We start from the raw sequence: 26,288 nt of genomic DNA, 5'->3' as shown, positions 1-26,288 counted from the left end.
CTGTCAGCAGGCATTTAGAGCAAGTATGCAAGCAATAATCACAAGGAAGGAAAGCTGGAGAGCCATTTTTAAAAAGAGGTGAGGCTGCTTCTCAAGTTCAAAGAGGGGCAATGTTTTCTTTCCCCACATTTATCCACATTTTTTTTTTTCTCAATGTGGATACAAGGAAACAAACCTCACCTGTGTGAACTGCAGGACTGTGTATCCAATAGTAAATATGCCAAGGACTGCCCTCTGGCACAGAGGCAAGCCAGCAAAGAGCAGTTTGTGGCCACCTCATTAACCTCTTAGCCTCCAGAACAGGCTGGTGACATCCTAACTCCTAACAGAAAAAGGCACCTTGCTAACTCACAAATTGCATGCGTGCCAAAATCTGTGCCAGCAACTCTTCTACCAATTGACTGCACTGATGAGGATGGAGCTCCAATGCCCTCAGAAGTTTCCTGGCATCACCTACTCTGGTAACACAGATGAAGTTTGACTGACTTAATGTTAAGCTTCTAGCTTACTTGGCCCCTTTTTAGTCAATAATGTGATTCATTCAACTTTTCTTAATGATTATTTTAGGATGAAAAAGAATCTCTAAATGAGCTTTTGTCTCTCTAGATAGCTGGGCATCAAGTCAAAGTTTTAACATGACTGAAAATGAGTGAGGAGTACCTGGCACCTCATGGGTTTATGGCTACTGAAACAAGTGCAAACCAGGAACAAAAGTAATAACTAGGATATTGTGATACTTAATCTTGGGAGTATATTCTGTATGGTACTAGCAAAGCTGAAGCGTGATCTCAGAAAATAATAGCAATCACATTTAACTTGCTTTGTTATAGTTTTGTTCTCTTGATAATCCAATAAAAAACAAAGCCAAAAACATTTTTAAATACACATGGCTCTTTATAAAAGGTGTCTAGAGTCATATTCATCCCGCAAAACACGGAGTTCGTAGCATTTTTCCCTTTCTCTGTCTCATCTACATGGAGGAAGGTGTTGTAATATGACAATGCCTTGCATAACCTTTGTACAATATCCCTGAAGAGTAACGGAGACCTCAAGATACTCAAAGAATGGCATAAGATTAAAGCACACGTATCTAACAGCAGAGTCTGATCTGCAGAATGACCATGAACTGCAACAATGGATCAACAGAAGCTGCTTTAGAGCTGAGTGAGGGTTTGCAGAATTGATGTGTGATTTTTTTTTCCCCTCCATTTTATTGTAAATCAGTACATTCAAGATTGTGTGTGGGGGGGGATAATTAACACATGCATCTCTTCTGTTAGCACCTTAGCAGCAATTCTTCAGGAATTAAAAGAGATGGCATTTGCACAATATGTTCACAGTAATATAATTGTGTGTATCATCATTTTACTGATGAGGCAACTGTTTCATATAGCTCCTATATATGGTTTTCCACATGCTTTAACAATTAGTTCAAGCTATAGATAATTACTTAATAATTAAGGCAAGTCTCTAAACCATTATCTGACTAACAAATCCTACATAATGCCTTTCAGTTCAGAGGGTTTCAACTTGATAACTGTTACCTTAGAAAGAGGATAACAATTTTGCATAGCATTATTCGGTATCAGAAGACCACGAAGTATTAAGACTTTCATGAATCCACTGTCATAATTTTCCTTTCCAATAAATATCCTTATTTCCCAAGCTTTAAAAATAATTGACTGATTTTTTTTTTCCAGTTTGCCTGCTCAATCCACTCAATTACATAAAATCAAATAAAGTGACTACATTGCAAATAGTGTCGGCTAAGTCCTTGATAAGCATCTTTGGATGGAACACAATACTCTTCTAAGTCTCCACTTTTTAGGCCTTCTTTTTTTTTTTTTCTTTTGTTCTGTACCATTCTTACAGGCTTGTCCAAAATGTCAGTCCTTACTTTCATACATTTTTTTTTCCCTCCTACTGTAGCAGTTAATATTACTTTGACACAGGCAGCAGGGACAGGGAGGTGATCGTCCCTGTCAGCTCTGCACTTGCAAGGCCCCCAAGTGGAGTACTGCATCCAGGCCTGGAGCCCTCACCACAGGAAGGATGTGGAGCTGCTAAAGGGAGCACAGAGGAGGGCCACAGAGAGGCCCAGAGGGCTGGAGTACTTCCTATGAAGAAAGGCTGAAGCGGCTGGTCTTGCTCAGCCTGAAGAAGAGAAAGCTCTGTGGAGATCTCACTGTGGCCTTCCAGTTCTTAGAGGGAGCCTATAAATCAGGAGAGAGACTGACTTTTTGCATGGTCTGATAATGACAGAACAAGGGGAAATGCTTTTAAACTAAAAGACAGGAGATTCATGCAGGTTGAAAGTAATGAAAAGCTGAAAGTAATGCCTCCTACTTGTTTTCATTGAAACTACAACAAAGAGCAGAATAACACCATTCGATAGAGCAAATGCTCAGCTACAAAACACTAGTTTTCAACAGTCACCACCATCTTTGCCAGCAATGAACAAGAGCCTGCATGCTGCTCTTATAAAAAAGTCTGCATGGCTGTCCAGCACATGGCTTGTCTTTCACATTGCTGTCACCACTGCTGAAACACAGCACCCACCGCTTCACTCTGCTCACAGCCTGATTGGTCTCCATAAACGTTCAGCTAGCATCAGTAAATGTCAGCAGGTGTCATCTTTTCCACGTGGAGGAATTTCATGACACACCTTTGCTTCATCTGCACTTCCAAGTCAGATGGCATTTTGTCAGACTGCCCCTCAGCTGCCATCTGTCACACAACAACAGCATGTAGTGGAATATTGGTGGGAAGGCTCAATCAACCTCTGCTGCCATGTCACATCCATCCTGCCTGTGACACCATAATGAAATGGGAGGCATTACTTTCAGATGAGATCCCATATATATAGGGGTACACAGCAGCAAGGCAGTTGGAAAATAACACCTTAAGAAAGAATACTGTAGTATTAGTTACCAGAAAACAGTGTACACACAGTTCATGTGAGTATTCATGTTTTTCTAATCAAATACATATCAGGAACAATTAGGTACACTTAGACCCACCAGGGGGAATTCTCTATGATCTGCATTTTCATGGCTTTCTCCACACATCTTGAACAATCCTTGCTTTCTGATTGAGGTATGCATGTATGCATACATACTTGCTTATGCTGAACATGAACACACCCCAAACCCACAGCAGGGGATTGTTTTAGGGTAACATTATGCCTTACAACTTACTGCAGCTGAATGACCAACTGAATTCTGCAAATAACTTATTATTTTGACTGTTTCACTTGTAACAAGTACGGAAGTTCAATAGATTTGGCCTCAAGAAATCTGACAAAAAAAAATTAAAAGAAGTTGGAATTAAGGTAATTGAGGAATTTTCATAAGTTATCGAAATGACTAAGTACATGCTAGCTAAAGCAAACATTGGAGACTGTGTTAGAAAGCAAAATATTGGAACAAGGAGTAATAATTAAGTTTGGCTCAAGGAACACGCTGAATCTTAAAGAAATGCACAGTTCAAATCTGTATGAGAAGGTCATCCAAATGCAGAAGAGCTTGTGGTGACCAAAAGCAAATTTCTATGTGGGTTTTATTTTAATGGACCACTACCCCTAAAGGGACGGGGACAGTACATGTATATAGACTTGAGGATAAAATTTACCTATAGATTCAACACGAAGGATATATAACCTTTTCTCATTAGTTGAGAAAATAAAATAAAATACAGTAGTCCTTAGCTTAAGGATCCCGGTGCAGTTTTTTTTTTTAAAAACAAACCTAAACACACAAATTCTTGCATCATTCTTTAAGAGCACATTTGCACCACATCAATTGTTTCATTTGTTAAGATCAAATGAGGTGAAAGGCACCAAAAGAACAAACAGTCAGATTACCAGCTTATCTTGTGCAAACATACTGCCACATAGGAGAACAAACCACGTACATTTGTAGGGTGGGCAAAGTGGACATACGAAAAAGACTGGGGGAAAAAAAAAAAACAACAGAAAAATGATGCAAGAATCTTTGTCCTTGTGTACCCTCTAGTGGCTACACAAGGTTACACTGTCTTTACAGTAACCAGCAGGCAGTTTCTTCACCAGGAGGGAGGGAATTAGTGCCCACCTCTGCACTAGTTCTGTTACATCAAAGATCCATGAGCTAGATCAAGGTTCTGAACAGTAAAAGTTATGAATTATTTGAAGAGTTTAAGTTTGCAAACAATTCTGCCTTGTTAGCTGAATGCAATAGATTCTTATCTATGTTTCCCACTAAAAAAAGTGATAATTCTCTTAACAAGTGTAACACATTCAAGGTATGCATCCTGCCTGTTTCACTGCACAGACACTGCAGCAGGTCAGTAGGTTAACTGGGTACTGGTTCTTCAGAAGATCTGGAAAGATGGAAACAATTGGATACATTGGTTGCAGAGCCACTTATACCAGGCATACAGGGTACATCAGATTGCAACAAATGACTCAGGCTACTCCAAAAGCATGCTTTAAACTGGAAGAGACTGTTTTGACTGAATGTGCTGAAGAAACGGATTATACCAGGGACCAAGACTGTCATCCAGCATAACACTATGCAAGCAGGCAACTAACATTTACTTTAGTACAGCTTACACAAGCATAAGAGATAGTACTAGATTTAAAATAAACCAACAGAAAAACCCTCACCTCCACTGTCAAACAAACAACAAATGCTAAAGCCCACAACAAACCACCCCCATCCCCCCCAACCCTCCAATAAATAAAACCACCACACCCCCAACCCTCCAGTAGAGGAAAGCTTGGCACCCTAGTCAAAGTATCAAGTCCACTCAAGGGTGAAAAATTAAACAAAAATCCTCATTACATTAATACTTAGCACTAGGATATGAAGCACATTATGTTTTGATGACTGAACACACAACCAGTGAAGCAGGAAAACAAGAATAGCCAAAAGGAGCACCGTGAGAGTAAGCAGACTGAGCACCCCATGTCATCCAACAACTTTTGCTAGTGGGTTAAACAGTGCCAGAAGTAAAAGAGTCCAGCAATTACTCAACTGTTCAGCCTTCTATCCAGTAATACACAATTTCACAGGAGGATGTATTTCTGAGGCATATCAATATGCCGTGTCATATAAATAAGGTACTTACACTGCCAATATGAAGGCAGCAGAGGTTGAATATCTGCATATTTATTAGCAGAAAAATTCAAAACGTCTTCTTGAAATGAAATAATGCATGCTCAAGATGAAGACTTCAAAAAGTACAGAATGCATGCAATAGGCGTACATGTCCAAAGCAAACTGAATTCCAGGTTGTGTGCAACTCACACCACTTTTAATAAAAAGGAACTCTTTCGTTCCATACAGCATATAGAGACAGTACTGCCCAGTCCTTAAGACAATTACGAAGAAGCTTCCCTTCATATGCCGTAACTGGGAGCTCAGCAGCAGAAGAGCTGGCTCTGTTCTACAGATAGCAGATACAGGAATTTTTTTCTGGACCCAAAATGAACATTAATGAAAAGCTATGCAATTGGACAGCCTTGGTAGCTCTTCCTTCATGCTATTCAACTGCATCATTTTTCTAAGTGTACAGTCAAGCAGAAATCCCCAAATTCTGTGTGTTTACAGGCTGAGTTCCAGAAAGTCAGTCCTCCCATTTTGAAGATCACACCTAAGCAACTCTATTGCTTGTGATTCATCCCCATGCCTGGGTTTTGCAGTAATGTAGTACAAGCTTCCCATCACTTCCAAAACACTGCAAGAAAATGAAAACAAAAGCTGTTAGATTATTCATGGACTACCATATATACAAAGCAAAAAGAAATCATCTAGATAAATGTGTCGTGGAGTAGGGTTACTCATAACAAAGCTCTCCATTGTAACACAGACATGACATACTGCATGGGAAGGACTGCTTTTCCAAAGATTGTATGAAGTAATGTCTCTTTAAATCTAATTAATACAGACATAAGAATATTAGCTCTATTACAATAAATTCAAGATATTACCAGTATAGCTAGGAGCAATAGCATACTTTAAGTGGCAGAAGTATATTACTAACTCTGTTCAGCACATATGGAAAGGATATTTTAAAACAAAATTCACCTCATACAAGGTCCCAACTTCCTGGTCTGGAGATGGAGCAAAAGACTGGTTTACATATATAAACTGCAAGAAAAGAGAACAATTTGGAGCTTACCCTAATAAGTTTTGCTAAAGAAGTGTTCCTCCTAATATCTAACTTAAATCTCCCTTTTTAGATTAGAACAGTTTCCCCTTCTATTGCTACTGAATTGTGTAACAACTTCAATTTTGTATTTCAAATGAAAGCTTAAATGGAAAAATATTCAGAAGTAGGGAGTACACTGCAAATTGTGAAGTCAGCACAATCCTGTTTAAGTCTGTTGCAAGCCTTATCAGGACACTTGGGTTTCAAAGAGAGGAAAGAACGACACTGTACAGCAGTGCAACGCTACCCAACTGCAGACATTCCCATTCAAACCATTTGGAAAAAGTAATCAGTAGTATTAAACTGCTCGAAAAAGAAAAGAAATTCTGAAGGAAACAGCCATCAGTATTCAGAAAGTCAATCCCAAAGACTCTCATTTTTCCCAAGCGCTCTTTCTGTACACCAGACTTCTAAGCTACACTGTGCACATAAACCTTTCCCTGAAAAGCACACACAGTTGGGCTCTGACAGCACACGGCTAGAAATGGAGACGCTGCAGAGATGCAAGGTCACAGCTGGCACCTGGGATCATCCAGCAGGCACTAGCACTGGGCGCTGCTCCTCCTCAGGGCCATGCTGTGGGTGGCACTGTGAGGGGCATTACTGCTGACCCGGACCAGGCTTGGTGCTAGAGGTGCAGGCTCAGCTCCCACTCGCTGCCGCTGCTGTGCCTGACAGTGCAGGGCAAAGGCTCCGTACCAGCTGCTCAGAGGCCATCAGCTTCAGGAATTTCTTGATGAAGTCACACAGGCCCTGGATGGTGCGGGTGCGCTCCACGGCCCACTTCTTGGTCTTCATGATGGGGGTATCGCCCACAGCCTTCAACAGGACGTCAACTGGGAACGGAAAGGGCGTCAATGGCGGCTGCTTCAGGCCCCGCTCCGCGCTCAGACGGGGCACAGCCTCCCTCTCTCACCGCTGATTGGCCCTCGCTCCCGCCCGTCACCAGGCCGTCCCGCCCCACGCCCGCCGCCACCACAACCTCGCCGCCCCATTACTTTTCTTCTTGGCGTCACCGGCGGGCTCCTCGGTGCCCGGCGAGCCAGCAGGAGAGGCGGCCGGCGAGCCAGCGCCCAACGCCGCTCCGCTCTCCGGAGGCCTTTCCGGGGCTTCTTCCCCGGCCCCGCTTCGGCCCTCGCCCTGAGGCGAAACCGGCGCCTGCTCCTCCGCTTCCGCCATGTCCCTTCCCCACCCTGAAGGCGGAAGTGACGTAGCGCGGGGGGCGGATGCTGCCGCCACGAGGCGTTTTGTCCCTCGCGGGGCGCCCCTCCCCGTCACGTGACGGGGGGGTGGGTGGGGGGTGAGGCGTGTCACGCGGCGCCGGGGCCGTTCCGTCGCTCTAGGGCTGCGGCTCGGGGGGCAGCGCCGCCGGCCCCACCATGATCAAAGCCATCCTCATCTTCAACAACCACGGCAAGCCGCGGCTCTCCAAGTTCTACCAGCGCTATGTATGGGCGGGCCGATCGCGGGGAGGGTCGCGTCCGGAGGCGCTCGGGGTTCGGGGGGAGGGCCGGCTGGCTGCGGGGGGAGGGCCGGTTCCCGGGGCTGTGGGGCACACCGCCGCGCTGCTCGCTCGAGCCCTGCTGCCTGCGGCGCGGGGAATGGCTGGGAGGGTTCCTTCAGGAACGGGAGCTTTCCAGCCTTTCTTTCTAGTTTTTTTTCGTCCTTCGCTCTGCAAATAGCCCTGTGGCGGTTCTGAGGATGGAAGAAAGCCTCGTTCAGAGGCAGACTGTGCGCTCAGATCTTTAGGGATTCGCAGCCCCAGACCCTGCGGCGCCTTTTGGCCTCGCGGTGTCTCTGACGCGGCGCTGTGCGTCCCTGCGCTGAGGCTGAGATGAATTTTACAGGGCTCGGAACGGCAGTCGTTAGTAAGCACAGCCTTTTACTTTGGGAACTTTGGGAGTGCTAGGAGAATGTAGGTGACGTGGGGAAAAAAACGCGATGAATTCGACATGTATTCCTTTGCATGGGAGAAGTCACACTGAAGCAGCTCTGAAAATGCAAAGTAAGGGCTAGGTCTGAGTGGAAAGAAACTGCAGCAGCAGGGAATCTGAGGAATGGTATAGCAACGCTTGACTTAATTCAAGGACAGGAGCTTTTACAATGATGCTTTAATCGTGTACAGCTTTTCTTAGCAAACAGGCTAAGCTCTGCTTGGGTTGACCTTGGGTGTTAAAATCCAGGAAAACAACGGATGCTTCCCAGAGTTGTGTATGCAAATAGTTCTTGTTTAGCAGTGCCCTTCTTGGTATCTGTGGCCAGCTACTTGTAATTTTGGCCATTACAGAACCCTTATTTAGCTTTATTGGAATGAATGGATCTTACTTTGTACACCTCAGGGTTAAAATGATGGCTGTGGTGCTTCAGTTAGTACTCTAAGAGTTTTTAATTAAAGACCTGTAACTGGTACTGGGTGACTGAATTTAATCCCCTCTCTTCAGAGAGTCAGTACTGAGAAATTCTATTATATGTCTGTAAACCCATTTTCATTTTTCTCAACTAGCCTGGGTTACCAAGCTGACATCTCTCATTTACCATTCCTAATTTTAAAGTTCAAATATTGATAAGTATTACCCTTGTACGCATATTTGTTTCTTTCTGGGTAACCTTGCAGAACTTCAGTGACTTACTGAAGAAGTCTTAATCCCTTCCCTACCCAATCAGTGTAGATGTAACAGAGAGTATTAATGAAATACTTTGGCAAGGTACACAATTCCATCATTAATGTGAAGCAGTTCAATTCCATTCTTGTTTTCCATTCAAATTTAAATATCTTTTTGTGTCTTTTGATGCTACAGTGCATTAGCAAATTCCTGAGTTGGAGAAGAAGAAGCAGGGGAATGGAAGGAGTAAATGACAAGAGAATAACAGATTTCTTGTGTGAATTTCACTTTCGTTCAGCTTCTTTCATAATTGGAATTAGAACAAATCCTCAGTGCGTAAAGTAGTACAATACAACTATATAAAGAGAACACTGTAGTTTTGAAAATGTAAATAAGAAGTGAAACTTAAGAAATGATGTCAGTATTCTTCTCCGGAATTAGTTGTCTGTTGTTTGCAACCTTGTCTCAATTATCCCTTTGTGTGTAGTTTTGCATTTTGTAATGTATACTTTTGGCCATAATTTCAAAGTTCAAAATAAGCTTCTGAAAAACCTTGAGATTAAGAGCAGGAAACAAAAGTTATTTTCAGTAGCCATCTTGCTTTCTTAAGGAAAAAAGACCCCTTCTCTCTTCCCAGGTAACATAGAAAGGGCGGAGGAGGAAACTGAGATTACCAGAGTGGAGGATGGCAGGCACACTTCTGGGAAATGAGTCCTCTTGTACAGATGTGCAGCAAAACCAAATGTGGAGGAACAATGGACAGTTGCAGTGGGGACTCAAGAATCTCAAGTCCAGTGAACTCAAACATACAAGTGATGTTCTTGATCAGTAAAAAAGGAGAGTTAGTAGCTTAAGGAAAGATATTGTTCACAAAACCATTCGCAACATATGAAAGACTTATGTGGGATTTTGTTTTTTAGCTCTTCTTCCAGTTCTTTTTGCCAAATAAGGTGTGAAAGCACTTTCAAAGGATGCCTGTAGCTGTTCAGCTTACAGTGGAGATAAGAAAACTCCTGAATATTTTAGACTACATCCTCTTTATTGAAGAAACCAATTTTAAATGTTGGTATCTGGAGAATTTTCTTAAAAACAGGCACATTTTTCACAATAATTTCTTTCACAATAATGTATTTTTCTGCAACTTGTGCAAGAGTCTTTTTTTTTTTTTTACCATAGATATTGAAATGACATGAAAGCAGTATACGACTTGTTACTTGGCACATTTAAGTCATCAGAAGTGAATAGTTTGAGGATACTCCTATGATTTATGTTCTCTTTATGTGCAGTGGGTGCTGTGCATTGTTGGTTAATCCGTTTTGGTTGATAGCAAAATGCATTTTCTTTTATAGAGTGAAGATACACAGCAACAAATTATCAGAGAAACCTTCCATTTAGTATCCAAACGTGATGAAAATGTCTGTAATTTTCTAGAAGGAGGCTTGTAAGTATCAGGTTTAAAATAAATGTTCTATACTTACGAATATTTCTTTTGAGAGTAGCATACTTGTTCTTACAGTTGTAATGTAAATGCCATGTGACTCGAGATATTTAACACACTAGTAATAATATTATATTGATACCAGGTGTACTTTTTACTAACTGTAATATACATATATATGTATTTGTAGATGTGTATGTATCAAAATTACTTAGGAAATAAACTGTATTTTTTTCTAGTGGAGCAGAGACAGTGCTGTATCTAGTCTGACAAGTGGTTCAAATATAAGATGGGGAAGAAAAAGGCAAATGGCATCTAACCAGTTTCCCCATAATTCACCTAAAAATTTCTGATTTTGTTTGAAGACTGGCACTGGCCATACCTATTGAGAAAGTAAAAACATTTCATAGCTGATACATAGGCTTTTGCTCCTAGAATTTCAGTGCATAATTTCTGATTGTAGAACTCCCCAGCCTTTCTGTTAGGGCTCAGGCTTGCTGTATAAACTAGGAAGAAAATGTTTTTGAAATGTGTTCCTGTAGCTTTAATCAGGAAATTCTATTACTATATGTGGAGCAGGGTATGAGGAAAGCCATACTTGTATCCACTCTCTTTAGAAGACATGTACAAAATATTCTTTCTTGAATCATGTCAGTTTTTTTTTTTAAATGTGGTTTTACTTTAACTGAAGAGGAGGAATTCTGAAGTCGAAAAGTGTTGTTTTGAGATACTAGTCATCAAGATGGAATAGTTACGTTGCCACCTGGTAGGAAAAGGAGTCACAGTTGACAGAGACAGCTCATGATCTCCAGTATAAAGATAGAGATTGTCTTAGTCTGGTAAGCGTCCTAATGATGGAAATTTTCTAATTGCTGAAAGCTAATATGTTAATGTTACTTTATGCAGAGTCTCAGTTAAATACTTAGCTGTACTGTGCCAGCTATGATTTCTTTGTCCTGGCCTGGATGATCCTTGATCCTTTATTTATTTTAATGAAATGCTTTTCTTTAATCTGCACAACTTTTCATTCATTTGTTAGATTCATGCAGATGATTCTAAGCTAGAAATGTGCTGACTTGAAAGCTGTGAGATAAAGAGGCCATTAGGAGCCTTTTTAAAAAGCTGGGCAACAACAAGAAGTTAGACACATAGGATGCAAGTCTGGCATTTTTTTTTTTTTTAAATGAGAGGGATCACTTTGTAGTTTGCATTTTGGCCAAAGGCCTCATTTTCCTTGCTGAAATTGAAAGAATTTAGGTAGTTTTGACTTGATATAAAATTAAGGGAGAATGATGAGATGCATAGTCATATAGGTCCAGGCTACAAAGTACTTCAGTTTTATTTTAACAGACTTTCTGTTGCTCAGAGTGAATGTTGATGAACTGAGGAACATCTGTTAATGATGTACATATCTTCTTCAGGAAGACTATAGCAGAGGAGTGAAAGGAAATAACTGTTTAGACATCTTCTTGTTCAGTAACTTGATGGTTAGTGAGCCACAGAAAAAATGTTTTTCTTAGAATCCTAGAATGGCCTGGGTTGAAAAGGACCTCAAAGATCATCAAATCTCAACTCCCCTGCTGAGTGCAGGGTCGCCAACCACTAGACCAGGCTGCCCAGAGCCACATCCAGCCTGGCCTTGAACACCTCCAGGGACGGGGCATCCACAACTTCCCTGGGGAACCTGTTCCAGTGCGTCACCACTCTCTGAGTGAAAAACTTCCTCCTAACATCTAACCTAAACCTCCCCCGTCTTGGTTTAAAACCATTCCCCCTTGTCCTATCGTAAACAATCGTTCCCCATCCTGTTTATACACTCCTTTCAGGTATTGGAAGGCCACAGTGAGGTCTCCCTGGAGCCTTCTCTTCTCCAAGGTAAACAAGCCCAGTTCCCTCAACCTTTCCTCATAGGAGAGGTGCTCCAGCCCTCTGATCATCTTGGTGGCCTCCTCTGAACTCTTTCCAAGAGCTCCATGTCTTTCTTGTGCTGGGGGCCCCAGGCCTGGACGCAGTACTCCAGATGGGGCCTCACAAGAGCCGAGTAGAGGGGGACAATCCCCTCCCTCTCCCTGCTGGCTGCTCCTCTTTTAATGCAGCCCAGAACATAGTTGGCCTTCCGGGCTGCCAGTGCACACTGCTGGCTCATGTCCAGCTTCTTGTCCACCAGAACCCCCAAGTCCTTGTCTGTAGGGCCGCTCCCAAGGAGTTCTTCCCCCAGTCTGTATAAATACCTGGGATTGTCCCGGCCCACGTGCAGCACCTTGCCCTTGTTGAACCTCATTATGTTCTTGTGGGCCCACTTCTCCAGCATGTCCAGGTCCCTCTGGGTGGCTTCCCTTCCTTCCAGTGTATTGACACTGCACAGTGGAGGGAAGGGAAGCCAGGACTTTTTGTGGACTTTAACATTGCATCACAAACTATTGACTGTAATTCTGTCTTATTTTTCGTAATATCAGATGATGGTGATGCTATGGACCATAAACCTAGTTTAAAGGTTTTTCTGTAGTCTGAATGGCAGTCTACATTATGGATTTCTTCTAATCTTGCTGCTCCTCTGAGAAAGGCAGGGAATGATTCTTCAGCATGTGTTCTCTTAAGGTATAAAGCACATTGATGTCTGTACAGTGCCTGCTACTGTGTAATGGAAGTTCATTTTTGGACAAACCTGCACAATCAGTTTGAATTGATTATAATATTATGGTGTGTGTATCGACATAATTCATATCTATATGGATAACAATAACAATGCTTATGTGGAAAATGTAACTTGGGCTGTCTTATTGCTTTGTTTTCTTCCATTGTAACTATGGAATAGGTGTTTGATTTTTGAAAAGCTTCAGCCAGTCACTAACAGTAACCCTTCTTTTAACAGAAATAACTGAGGTTTTGCTCAGCATGTCCTTAGAAGACTAACTAAGTTTTGTGTTTTCTTTCCCATTTAGATTAATAGGTGGATCTGATAACAAACTAATTTACCGACACTATGCCACCTTGTATTTTGTGTTTTGTGTGGATTCTTCAGAAAGTGAGCTTGGCATTTTAGACCTGATTCAAGTAAGTTTGTTTACTTTTTTTTTTTTTTTTTAAGTAAGTGGATTTCTAAGCACTTTGGAACTTCAATATTTAGCCTTGTCTTTCTGTATAATATTTGAAATGAAGAGACTTTCATACTTTGAATATACTCAGAGTGCAGGGTGTTATTTTTTAACATTTGTAATTTTCTGGACTTTCTTTGACTGAGTGATTTCCCATGTTCGTGATTAAGTAAGGGAGCAGTTCTTTTGGAAGCTACTGTGCAATCTTCAGTTATTTTTTTGCTGCAGCTTTGCAAGGCCTGGTTTTGTCTGCAAGTCAAGATGATGCAGTTCAAACATTTGCCAAAACAATTTTAGATGGTGAGAACTTTGATACATAAAGCTCCTCATATACTTATTGGCGTATGTGTGCATTCGCTACAGATAGGTAAGAAATTAAAGCATCCAGAGCCTATTAGGGTGGAATTTTTCAAAAGAACCATGGTAGTTGAGGAGTTTTTATTCAGATATGCCTTAAAAATTTTTGTAAATGCTCTTCTAGGCACGTGTTCTGCATTGGAGTGGGGTGGGGAAATGGGCGTTAGGAGGGGAAGAGATAGGGTTCTTGAGGTCTCAGTATGAAAGCCTTGACAAGACGTTAGCTTAACAGGATAACTGTTTGGTAAAACAGAACAAGAAGAGGAATGTAGATAGCGAGTAAATCTTACATCCCTTCAGTTACTGGGTGTCTTGTGCAGCACCAGATGGAGCCCAGGTAGATTTTCCCACAGTGTCTGTGCTGAGCAGATCCTGTCCATGCAGAGAATTTCACCTTTTTCTACCCTTCAGCTATATTACATTTACTCGTTAGGAAAAATTCTGTTCCTAGAAGATGTTCTCATGAAAACCTCTTGCTGCCATTTTAGGTGAAGGCAAGGCAATGCAAGTGGTGTAATTGCTATGGTCAACTGGGAGCTGCCTTCAAGCTCCTCTGCTACGATTAGTTAGCTAATTGTGACCTGTGGTGTAGGTATTTTTGCAGCACAACACAGTTCCTGGAAGCCACAGTGTACACGCAGCATGGCACAAGCCTGTGCCTGCTTGTGTGAAGTGTTATGTGTACCACTAACTCCTGAGTGCACAATGGTCCAGGATTGATATTCCAATCCTTGATCTACCTACACTTTTCCCAAAGATAATATAAATTATAGATTACATTAATAATATATGGTCTTCTGAATCCCAAAGTACTAGGCCTAGTAGGGCAAACATGGCCTGTTCAAGATCAGTAATTCCTTGAATAAAGTGTCTTCCTGAGGGCTCCCAATGCATCATGTATGATTTAAACTGCTAAATATGTCTTTATCATCTCAAGATAAAGAAGCAATGAAAACTACGTCTGGTGATACAAACACATTTCAAGAGAACTTTGACTACATCAGTGATTTTTCAGCCTAGAATTGGTGCATAAGCAATTTCACTAATTATCGTTATTGTAGTCAGCAGTGTGAACCACAATATTGTTTCTCACCCTGAAATAGTATATGTCAGCACATGAAATTGGGTGTTGGGTATGTGATTCACTTTCTATTAAGACTTTTAAAACTTGATTTGTACTGATAAATTTGTTCATGTACTTAAACTGTGTATACTTGTGTTTACAGCTGCACTGTATACATATGTTTAGAATATTGCAACCTTTAAAAGCTCTTGTGTCAAGAAAATTTATTTATTACTTGATTAAAATCTGTGATGTCCCGAGACGTGGGCCTGGATATATCAATTATTTCACTGCAGAGAGAACTGTGAACTGCAGAGGCCTCGTGATTCCCCACAATCCTTTCTTGGAGCTGAATATTTTCTTGTAGTCATCTACAAGCGTTTTGAACACCTCTTTGGTGTGAAGTGCTCTTTTGGACTGTAAATCCAAATAATCTTTCCAAGTGTGCTTGTGGAGGGCAAGAAAAGAAGCTGTTTTTCTAGATTCTTATATCATCTTTACTCATAGAAACATTCTGAACTATGTGAGTTACTGAGTGAGTGTCTGCAGTGGCCTTGTGTGCTTCTAGCAGTTTGTTCTACGGAGCTGCTTGGCTGCTGATTGCTTAGTGTGACTTCTAAAATATTTATAAACTGAGGAAAGAAGCATGTTAATCTTTCATGAGACTTAGGAATGTTTTTCAGACAAAGAGCTTGTTTTCAGACAAAGAGCTCAATCTCCTGTTGAATCAGATAACAAGGACAGGAAAGACTGTCTAAGTCAATCAGTCTGGCTTGTTATGTTTTGCAGGGTCATTATGCAGATTCAACTAGCATTTTATTCGTTAGGGTTTACTAAAAGTGAGGTATCAGTAGCTTTCAATAATTTCCAGTTAAATAGTGTAACCTAATTTTACTTTACAGTGCCAAAGCAAGTTTCTGGAGCTTTGTGCTACATATATATGTAGCACCCTCAAACTCTCTGAATTAAGCAGTGTGTAAACTTTAAACTGTGTTAATTCTTGTGCCACAAGTTCTTGGATGCATTTCTGTCACTTGAGCTATATATTTCACATTTTTTCTATTAAGGTCCAGTGCTACATTACATGCCAGTCTAACTACTTGAGTAAAGCAAAAATAATATAAATGGTATTTCTATTCATCTCAATACTTGATATTTTTTTTCTGAAAGCTATGATTTTCTTTTTAAATACAGTCTCACCAGAGTTACCTGCAGCTGTTCAGTGTTCCCATTTCTCTAGATTATTATAATTCAGCCATCTGATTGTAGTAGAAAGTGTACACAGATTAATTAAACATGTTTAATCCTCTTAGCAACAGTAATCAGTTAAATGGATCTTACTCTGGAAAAACACCTTAAAAAATGTATTATTACATCTCAACCCCATGTGCAGTGCAGACTGGCAGTATATACACGTACACCTGCCTCTACTCAAGTAAATTAGCACTGTTTTTGTGTTCAGAAGTGTTGAAGCATTTTCATATGTCTTTATTTACTATAGTTCAGAGACAATACAGATAACAAACTCCAGATGGCTTACTGTTATGAGCCTTACATCTTACCTTACACCTTGTCCTATCACTATCTGCCTGTGTGAAAAGTCAGTCTCCCTCCTGTTTATAAGCACCCTGTAAGTACTGGAAGGCCACATTGAGATCTCCCCAGAGCCTTCTCCAGGCTAAACAACCTTAGCTACTTCAACCTTTCTTTAGAGGTTCTCCAGTCCTGTAATCATCTTTGTGGCTCTCCTCTGAGCCTGCTCCAACAACTGTATGTCTTTCTTTTGCTGGGGGCCCCAGGCCTGGTTGCATTACTCCCAGCTGGGCCTCGCAAGAGCAGAGCAGAAGGTAACAGTCACCTCCCTTACCTTGCTGACCCCCCCTCTTTTGATGCAGCCCAGGCAGTTGGCCTTCCAGGCACACACACACACAGCTGGCTCATGTTCAGCTTTTCATCCAGCAGAACCCCAAAGTCCTTCTTTGCAGGGCTGCTCTCAATGAATTCTTGTCCCAGTCTGTACACATATTGCCCTGACCCAACTGCAGCACTTAACGCTTGACATTCTTAAATCTCATTCGGTTCCTCTGGGCCCACTTTTCAAACTTTGAATGGCATCCCTTCATTCTATTGTACATACTATACCACTCAGCTCGATGTAATCAGCAAACTTGAGGAAGGTGCACTCGATCCCACTGTCTGCGTCACTGACAAAGGTGTTGAAGAGTGCTGGTTGCAAAATGGAAACCTGAGGGACACCACTCATCACTCACCTCCACCTATGCAAAGAGCTGTTTACCACAACCCTCTGGCTGCAACCATTTAAGCAACTCTTTATCCCCTGAACAGTCCAGCCTTCAAATCTGTATCTCCAATTTAGAAATAAGGATGTGGTTTGAGACTGTGTCAGAGGCCTTGAAGAAGTCGTGGTAGACAGCATCTCTTCTCCTTTGCTTGTCCATAGATGTCCGTAGATAGCCACCAGATTGGTCAGACACAGTCTGCCCTTGGTGAAGCCAAGGCAGATCACTTCCTTGGATCACCTCCTCGTCTTGCATGTGCCTTCACATAGCTCCCAGGAGGATCTGCTCCATGGTCTTCCCAGGTGCAGAGGTGAGGCTCACTGCCTGTGATTCCCTGGATCTTCCTTTCTTAAAATTGGGAGTAATCTTTCCTGTTTTCCATTCACTGTGGACTTTGCCTGACTGCCATTACTTTTCAAATATGACAGTGAGGGGCTTGGTGACAACGTCAGCCAGTGCCTTCAGGACCCTGTAGTGCATCTCAGTCTCATAAGGTGCCCTGAAATGTGGTCTTTGCTTACATTTGGAGGAATTTTGCTCCCCCAACCCCTACCTAAAGGTTGATGGACATGACAGACATGAGAAGCCCGACTGCCAGTGAAGACTGAGGCAAAGATCTTGCTGAGAACCTCAGCCTTCTCCTTGTCTGTTGAAGCCAGCTCTTCTCATTTATTAGAGGGGGTACATTCTCCCTGGCCTTTCTATTCTGGCCAATGTATCTGTAGAATCCCTTCTTGTTGTTTTTTACATCCCTTGTTAAGGTCAGTTCTGTCTGTGCCTTGGTTTTCCTGAGCCCATCTCTACACTTCCAGACAGGATCCCTCTATTTTTCCCAGGCCACGCATCTCTGCTTCTACTGCCTGTATGTTTCCTTCTTTTCCCTCAGTTTGACCAGTAGGTTCTTGTTGAACCAGTCCAGTTTCCTGCCTCCTCTGCTTGATTTCTTATGCTGGGGGATGCAGAGCTCTTGTGCTCTCAGAAAAGTGTCCTCAAAGTTTTACCAGCTCTGGTCTGCTACTTTGTCCCTAAACACAGCTTCCCACGGGATCCCATCCAGTAATTCCATAAAGAGTCAGAAGTTCAGAGTACTGACGCTGCTTTTTGCCAGGACCATATTTCACAAGTTTGTGAACTTGACCACGATATGGTTGCTGCAGCCCAGCCTGCCTGCCTGTTTAATGAGCATCTCTGCATCAGTGAGCACCAAGTTCAGCAGTGCTTCACCTCCTTTTGATCTAATACCTGCATTGGGAAGTTATCCTCAAAGGACTGTAGGAGTCTCTTGGAATGTTTGAAGCCTGTCATGTTGCTTTCTGAGCAGACATCTGAGTGGTTGAAATCCCCCATCAAGATGAGAGCCTCTGAGCTGAATACTTCTTGTAGCTGAAGCAAGAAGGCCTCATCCACAGGCCCCCCTTGATCAGGCGGCCTGTAGTAGACCTCAACCACAAAACATCCTTTATCAGTCTGGTCCCTAACTTTAATCCACAAGCTCTCAACCTGATCATGCTTGTGTTTAGAGGCAACTCTTTGCTGTCTGTTTATCTCATAATAGAGGGCAATGCCCCAACCCTCCCTGCCTGTCTCTTCTAAAAAGCACGTAGCCCTTGACTGTAATGCTCCAGTTCGATGATTTGTCCCGCCATTTTTTCAGTGATAGCAGTTAGGTTGTCATTTTCTGATTGTGTCTTGGTCTCTGACTCCTGCTTTTTTCCCATGAAGTGCACATGGGTGTAGAGGCACTTCATCTGCGCGATTGGCTGCATTACTTTCTTGGAGGAGCTCTCCCAAATTTCTCTGGGACAAATCTGAGGTTTTCCTGTGCCACTTCCTAAAGTGGCACTCCGAAGAACATCCCTTTCCGCAATCAAATCTAGTTAAAGCTCTGCTAACCAGTCCAGCCAGCTTGCTGCCTAAAACATTCTTGTCTCTCCTAGTCATTTGCATCCCATCCCACGTCAGTATGCCTGATCTCATGGAGATGCATCCGAGATCATAGAACACAGAACCCTGAGCGTGACACCATCCATGCATCCAGTCATTCATCTGTTCTGTTCTCCTTCTCCTACCTTGATCCCAGTCTCCAACTGGGAAGATGGAGGAGAACACTGCCTGTACTCCTGGTCCCTTTGACATTCTCCCGAAGGACATTTTTGCAGATTATGCCCCGTTGTGGCATTCCCAAGGCACCCAGTCTCAGCAAATAGCTAAATCTGTGAGGTCATAGTCTTCCATGAAAAGTTGTATATAACCTTGGAAGATACTGTTGCTCACTGAGATACATATGGGAAATACTGTGCGGTTCATTGTGAATCATGTTTTTCTCTGCTCTTAAGGATAGATAGTCCTGATTAGAGATGTTTGTACGTTAGTAAAGGGAGATACGAAGATAACTGAGAAACTTATGGTTGCAAAACCCAACAAATATCAAAAAGCACAACATCAACCAGCCAAACCAAAAATGTAGCTAGTGCTCAGTTAGCCCTGGTAGCCTGTTTAAGAGTTGGGTAGAAAGGAGAGGGTAGGAGCTAAGAATGAAAAGAACACGTTGCTTGACATTTTTACAAAAAAAAAAAAAAAATTGATAATACAGCAGGTATATTGTTAGGTATTCTTGAAAAATTAACTTTTGTTTTCACTAATCAGCAAGAATTTTACAGTCTTTCTTACTCCATAATTGTGGCATTCTCTGTAGCAGCTATGGGTAGCTGTTATTTACGTTTCTTAAAGGAAAGATGGGACATCAGTGAACGTGTGGGAAAATACAGTGTTTTCAGGTGCTTGCAGTGAAACATGAATGATGACTTACTACAGGTTGTCCTCAAAGAAGAAGCAAAACCAGCCTTGTGTACAGAGGAGTGGCTTTATTGTAGGACTGTTATGTTCTAAACTAGTTGGAGTCTCAAGAAGCTTTTGAGCAGTCAGAAACAGTGAAGGGTAGTACACTCAGTGAGGAAATAGAATTAATTGTATGTTGAAGTATTTAGAAATAAGTGGGATCTTCTTGATGTGGATTATGCCCATTGTTTTTACTAGATTTTTGCACATACTGTTTTTTGTTGATATTTTGTGTTATCTAGCATCAGGTGCATATAATTAATTAGATATTATACCTTTTCTGCCAGCTTACTTGTATTCCCAGTATTATTCTATATTTTGTTCCCCTTTCTTATTATTTGCCTGATTAAGAAATTCAGAAATAGTAAAGGTTGTCTTTGGTATATTAAATAAGCACAGGGACCTCTTGGATTCTGCTGTTTGCTCTCTCTATATTATATGTATCATTTCAAAAATGAAACTCATGGGGGAGCTAGACAGTCGTCATGAATCCACTGGTACATTCTCAATGATCTGCTCTGTATCTGACATTCATTTCTCTTTCTTTTCTGTTTATTTTCCAATAACGTCACAAGGTGCGTTTGAACTGTTTTTTTTGTTTTTTTTTTTTTTCTTTCCCTGGAACAACTGGTATGTTTTCTCTTCTGATTATTTTGATCTGCAAGACTGCAGTATATGAGATATTTACTGAACTACTTAATTTCTGGCAGTGCTCACTATTGCGTGCAATTCATTTAACTCTCAGCTAAAGTTGTAATGAAAGTGAAGTGGCTCTTATTTTAGCTACATCAGTTATTTAAAGGTATCTTAAAAGAGATTGAGAAATGTTAGTATAAAAAAATCTAGTTTCCCTTGTAGATGAAATACTAATAATTCGTAGTAGACTCATGGCTTGTCAGTGCTGGCATTATGCTGAATGAACTTTCCAGGGTTTCTGTAACAAGTCTTAGCTGGTGGAAACAGTTTCTGAGGAATACTCAGTGCGAGCTGATTTTCCTTTTACCAAAAAATATTTAATGTGTTCATGCATTGCAGGCAGAGATTTGTGAGTTCCTTCACTGTGTTGTCACTATGCAGTGGGTGAAGGTGTAAAAGCAACCACTGTAACTATGAATCAAGTGTTTCTCGTGGGGGAAGCAAAGAAAGAAAAATAAAACTTCAGTGTTGGGCATATATACTGCTGTTAAATACACACATCTGTGGAGCTTTTAGAGGGTTTTTTCATGTGTAAAATAGATGGATGTCAAAGTCAGAATATGTAAATTCATGCTGAAACTTGGCGAAGTTTATGAAGAATTTTTTTTCAAAAATAGTCTAAAACTTCTGGCTATTAAAACTAGATCTTTTGGGTAAAGGTTATGTTTACACTCTGTTTTCAATCTTCTTCATGCAGCTGATACCAAGCAACACTGTCCTTGTATCTCCAAAATATCTCTAGTCATTTGTTTTGCTGCACTTAGTTGTGAACTGTACAGTTTGTTCTGCTTAATATATAATTTTTTTATTTGCTTGCCTCCCTTGTTTATCGTTTATGTAAGAGTTATTAACACAATCAATTAACACCTACTTGAAGAAGAAGATCTGCTTTGTTTAGCTTCAGTAAAATTTAATGTAAACCTATTCATTTTGTTAGTTAACTGTTGTCAGTGATCCTTAGTGTCTTGAATCTGCCTATGAAAATACCATGTTCCTAGTTCTTCACTGATTATTTGGTATTAAAGAATAATCTTTGTATTAAATGTATGAAACATCTCTTAGATTTTGTCTTTGAAGTGGAATGACAGTAGTAATTAGCAATGGCAGAGTGTGCTACTCTTTTAAGTGTAAGCAAAATATGAAACCAAGGGATTGGGAATAGAAGTAACCTTTATTGTTTAATGAGGCAGACAACTGGAAATGACTGATGTCTAAAAGCACATTTCTCTGGGTCTATAGACATAAATATGTATCTGTTTAGGCAGACCTTTTATCCACCTTTTATCAGCAGAATGTGGCAGCAGAAATTCTGATTTCTCTAGGGCTGGATAATTGGAAATATGGTTCCTATCCAAGGTGAGATTAATAAATCATGTTGATGAGAGAGAGAATCAAAACCAGGAGTTGAACGTCTTCTGTATTCTTGCTTTTGGATCTTAGCTTAGAATTGCAAAAAAAAATTACATGCAGTGACAACTTAAGAAATTATATTAAATGCATATTTTGACAAAAAAAACTCTTGAAATATATAAAACTACATTTGCAGTTTCATGAAATTTGCAGTTTATTTACTAGTCACTGATGAGTGATCCGTAAATTCTTAGACATGGTATTTTCCATTTTGAAGACCCTAAACTCTCAGGCTCAAGCATGTGCTTCCATTGGAGTTCTTGCCACATCTTGTTTAAGCAACCAGAGTTATCCGTTGCCCAGAGGAAACTGTGCTTATATCTCTGTAAGACCAGGGTCTGTCTCTATCAGTACACACCACAGTCACATAGTAGATGACCTTCAGGAGCTATGGGAGTGCAAGTGTAGTCAATTTTTCATTGTCTGGCCTAGCTGGAGGCTGGAATGATCTTAGTGGCTTACCTAGCATGCCTTCTAAGGATTCTGTGAAGGAGATATCAGAACAGAGTTATCATATGGTCCATATCTGGCAAAGATTGTCAGTGTTTGTACTTGAGCAGCTGCTTAGATTTTTCTGCCCTGCGCACTTACATTCTTGATTCAGAGATGAGTTATTTGCCTGGGTAAAACTGCTGAACCTTTCTGAGGTCAAGTGCTGTATGCCTGAAAGGATCTTCAGGTGTGGTATTACGACAGCTACCTTTCACCTTATTCCCTCCTGAATTCAGCAGGTCTGAACCACATTAAAGCTACTGTATTTTCCCTAAACTTTTCCCAGAAGCCATAATGCTGACGCCTTGCATTAGATGTGTGCCTCTGTGTAGCAAAGTTAACTGTAGTCTGGTTCACTGGGAGATGCCTGCAATGTAGTAATTGTTAAACATAGTAATAATTGCATTCCCAGGAAATGTCAAGGAAAATTTGGAATGATAGCTGAGAAAATTGTAGCATAGACTGTGTTACTGTTGTAGTTTAACCTATGGTTGACAACCACACAGTCATTTGCTCACTCCCCATGATGGGGAGAGAACTGGGAAAAAAAGAAGTAGAATCCGTGGGTTGAGATAGAGCTATTTACGAAGACAGAGAAAAGGAAACGAATAATAGTTATGGATACATATATAAATGTTTATAACAAGTGGTGCCCAAGCGATTGCTCACCACCCCTTGACCACTGTCCAGCTTGCATCCTCAGCAGCAAAAGAGAAAAAAATCAGCTCCCACCCTCTTCAAAACACCTTCCAATTGATTTCATATGGTATGGAATATCCCTTTGGCCAGTGTAAGTCAGCTGTCCCAATTCTGTTCCCTCCCAGCTCCTTGGGCCCTTTGCTGAGAATGGCCTTGGCTTAGCAGGCAACTATGAACATTGGTATATTATCAATGTTGCTTTTCTCCTAGAACCAAAAGATAGCATCATTCCAGACAGTCTGAAGAAAATGTTTCCATCCCAGCTGAAACTAAGAGATCAAAATGCAACTTTTGTCACATCTGCGACTGCTACCAGAGTTACAACATAAACTGACTCATGCATACAAATTTTCCTCCAGTGTACAAGTAACATTCTGCTAACAGTGATAGCTACCTAATTTCTGTGGATGTTTTTAATGTCTTTAAGTCTATGCAATGTTTATTTTGCATATTTGCTTTTGCTGAACCTCAAAGATAATGGTACTACTGAGTTTCTGTTAGAGCTTGACCTCTGACCTTTTTTTCCCTCTTCAGGTATTTGTGGAAACACTAGACAAATGTTTCGAAAATGTCTGTGAGCTGGATTTAATTTTCCACGTAGACAAGGTACAGTGATGAGCTCCTGTAATATTTCTTGCCAAGTAAAATGTTTGATTCAACTGATACTCAGTATTCAAATATGCAGTGATTCTACTTTTATTGTTAGTGAAGTCTAGACTGATTCTACAAAGATGTTATTTTTAAAACTTGAAAGCTGTATGGAGCCTACATTTCTAAGTAAAAATGTGTTTAGGAGCTTTGTGTGGTGTTATTACACACATAATTATAATGTTGGAGACATATGAATATTGGTTTTACTTCTCAGAGTAGGACTTAAATAATTTGTTCTGTTTTGTTTTTGTTTAGGTGTTGTGTTACTCAGAACTGAAAGTGTCATAGGAGTTTTTCTGTTATGTCTGGCAGTTGCCTTTCACATGCTGTGTTTATTTAACTTAAAAGCTCTGTGGATCTTTTTCTGCTAAATCTCAAACAGACGTTATGTCTTTTGTTAAGCATTTAAAAAAATATATTTTTGAATATTCCCAGCCATCAGTACTTTATTAATCTAGTTTTGAGAAAAGCTATAGTATTTTTTATTTAATAGGACTTTGTCATTTCTTGGTTTAAGTAATACCTAAAATGTGAGAATTGAATATATAAAGTATTTATTCCTTCAATTGCCTTCTGTACCTACCATTACTTTCCCTGTCTGTGAGCACTTTTTTCTTCAACAGGAGGATGTGAAAGGAAAACAAGACAAGTATCACTAATAGTGGTCTAAAAACAGTAACAAGTATCTGAAATTACTCTTTGAAACTGACTAAATTTATTTCAAAATCAGGAAATTATTTATTGAAGAAGCAGTTGTACCAGACCCTGAAATGCAAGTGACCTTGCGTAGGCTTTTGAACTGATAACATGCCTGTGACAATTCATTAGGATTTTCAGCCTGGCTGGAACAGTTTGGCTGCTTCCAAAATGATGGATTATAGTTAAAAAGAACTTATAAAATGAATGGCTTATATATTAACTTCTGAGCTTAAGGAACCCAAATCATGCAATACTCTTGTGGCAAGGAGTTTGATCTTCAGCTTAAGCTGCAAAATAAGAGGGCTGCTCTGAAAGTAATGCCTCCTATTTTATTCTATTGGCCTATAACATCAGAGGCAGATCTTGATGGTATGTCAGCAGTGTTGTGAGCCTTCCCACCAATATTCCATTACATTTTGTTGCTTTGCGACAGGTGACAGTAGAGGGACAGTCTGACAAAATGGTGTCTGACCTGGAAGTGTGGATGAAGTGAAGGTGTGGAATTGAGTTACTTCATGTGGAAAAAAATGACACCCAGTTGACTTTCACTGGTGCTTGCTGAACATTTGTGACCAACCAGTGGATGTGAGCACAGTGAGGCAGTGGGTGATGTGTTTTAACAGTGATGGCAGTGACATGAGAGACACACCACATTGCATGGCTGTCATACCATGAAATTAAGAGCATCTTGATCAGCTCATCCATGCAAATCAGCTGATGACGACCAGGGGACTGTGTATTGAGCTTCAGCTCAATTGGCTTCAATGCGTAGGAAACAATGTTGGCAGTGTTAGAATATTGCAGAATCAGTGGCAGGTAGGTTCCACAGCTGCTCACACAGGCCAGGCTGGATGGGGCTTTGAGCAGCCTGGTCTAGTGGGAGGTGTTCCTGCCCATAGCAGGGAGGTTGGAACGAGCTGATCTTAAATCTCCCTTCCAACCCAAACCGTTCTATGATTCCAAGGATCTAAATGTGAAGGACACAAAGGAGACAAACTACTGTCTTTCTCTCACATTTACCAGATAGCATTTGCATGAAGTAAGTTTAAAATAAAGGAAATTACATATTTTTCATGATTAGTAATTAAATTATGGAACTCCATTGTCACATTTTTATCAGGGTTACCATACTATTATACTGTCCATAGTACAATGAATAGGTTCAAAGGTGATTACACATATTACCCAAAGAAGAATATGACAAGGGCTAAGAAGTGCAATAACACAACAAACAGCAATCTATGTTTCAGAAATTCTTAAATTTGAGATATTTAGAAGCAGAATATATCAGGATAAATAGGAGTATTAAGATTTTCTTGAAGTGTCAACTGATGAATTTTTAGAGCTGGATAATGAGCTGAGTGGATTTTGCCTTAGGTTAGTGTTTTTTAAGCATCCTTGAGCAAAAGTAAAATTTTTTTGTTTTCAAATTTTGTTTAAAACTTGCATGTTGGAAAAGTGAGTGTTACAATGAACATATTCTGTAATGCTAAACACCAGATATGTGATACTGAATCATCTGTTCAGCAGTAGTCCGTGGTGCTTTATCTCCAGTAGAGTACTTTCTGAGAGCATGATGATAATAAAACGGACGCATGAAAGCTAGAATAAATAAATTGTTTCTTTATGGCTTTGAAGATTGAGGAAGGTATTTCCTTAATGTTTAGATGCATCACAGAAATACTAAGTCTTTATCTGTGTACTAGTCTGCTTTGGAAAAGAAATTATATCCCTGCTTTTCTGTCTGTCTGTGAT

The 26,288-nt window shown here is 40.7% G+C and overlaps 2 protein-coding genes across 2 annotated transcripts in view; one reads left to right on the top strand and one right to left on the bottom strand.

The window, feature by feature from the left end:
- On the bottom strand, nt 1,775–7,416 carry ATG12 (autophagy related 12). The gene is made up of 4 exons (XM_021380565.1): nt 7,191–7,416; nt 6,892–7,028; nt 6,069–6,131; nt 1,775–5,718 (listed from the first exon to the last, which is right to left on the bottom strand). The coding sequence occupies exons 1-4, from the start codon at nt 7,369–7,371 to the stop codon at nt 5,659–5,661; spliced, it is 441 nt and encodes a 146-aa protein (XP_021236240.1). The 5' UTR covers nt 7,372–7,416; the 3' UTR covers nt 1,775–5,658.
- The window catches only part of AP3S1 (adaptor related protein complex 3 sigma 1 subunit), a 34,049-nt gene continuing 15,232 nt past the window's right edge, over nt 7,472–26,288 (top strand). Inside the window, exons 1-4 of the mRNA XM_021380564.1 lie at nt 7,472–7,640; nt 10,145–10,236; nt 13,176–13,287; nt 23,718–23,789. Of these exons, the coding sequence (XP_021236239.1) occupies nt 7,572–7,640; nt 10,145–10,236; nt 13,176–13,287; nt 23,718–23,789 (345 nt within the window). The 5' untranslated portion in view covers nt 7,472–7,571. The remainder of the gene's footprint in view (nt 7,641–10,144; nt 10,237–13,175; nt 13,288–23,717; nt 23,790–26,288) is intronic.

Source organism: Numida meleagris, chromosome Z, assembly GCF_002078875.1.
Source record: "Numida meleagris isolate 19003 breed g44 Domestic line chromosome Z, NumMel1.0, whole genome shotgun sequence".
Lineage (NCBI taxonomy): Eukaryota > Metazoa > Chordata > Aves > Galliformes > Numididae > Numida > Numida meleagris.
This window is presented reverse-complemented; position numbering and strand designations above follow the sequence as displayed.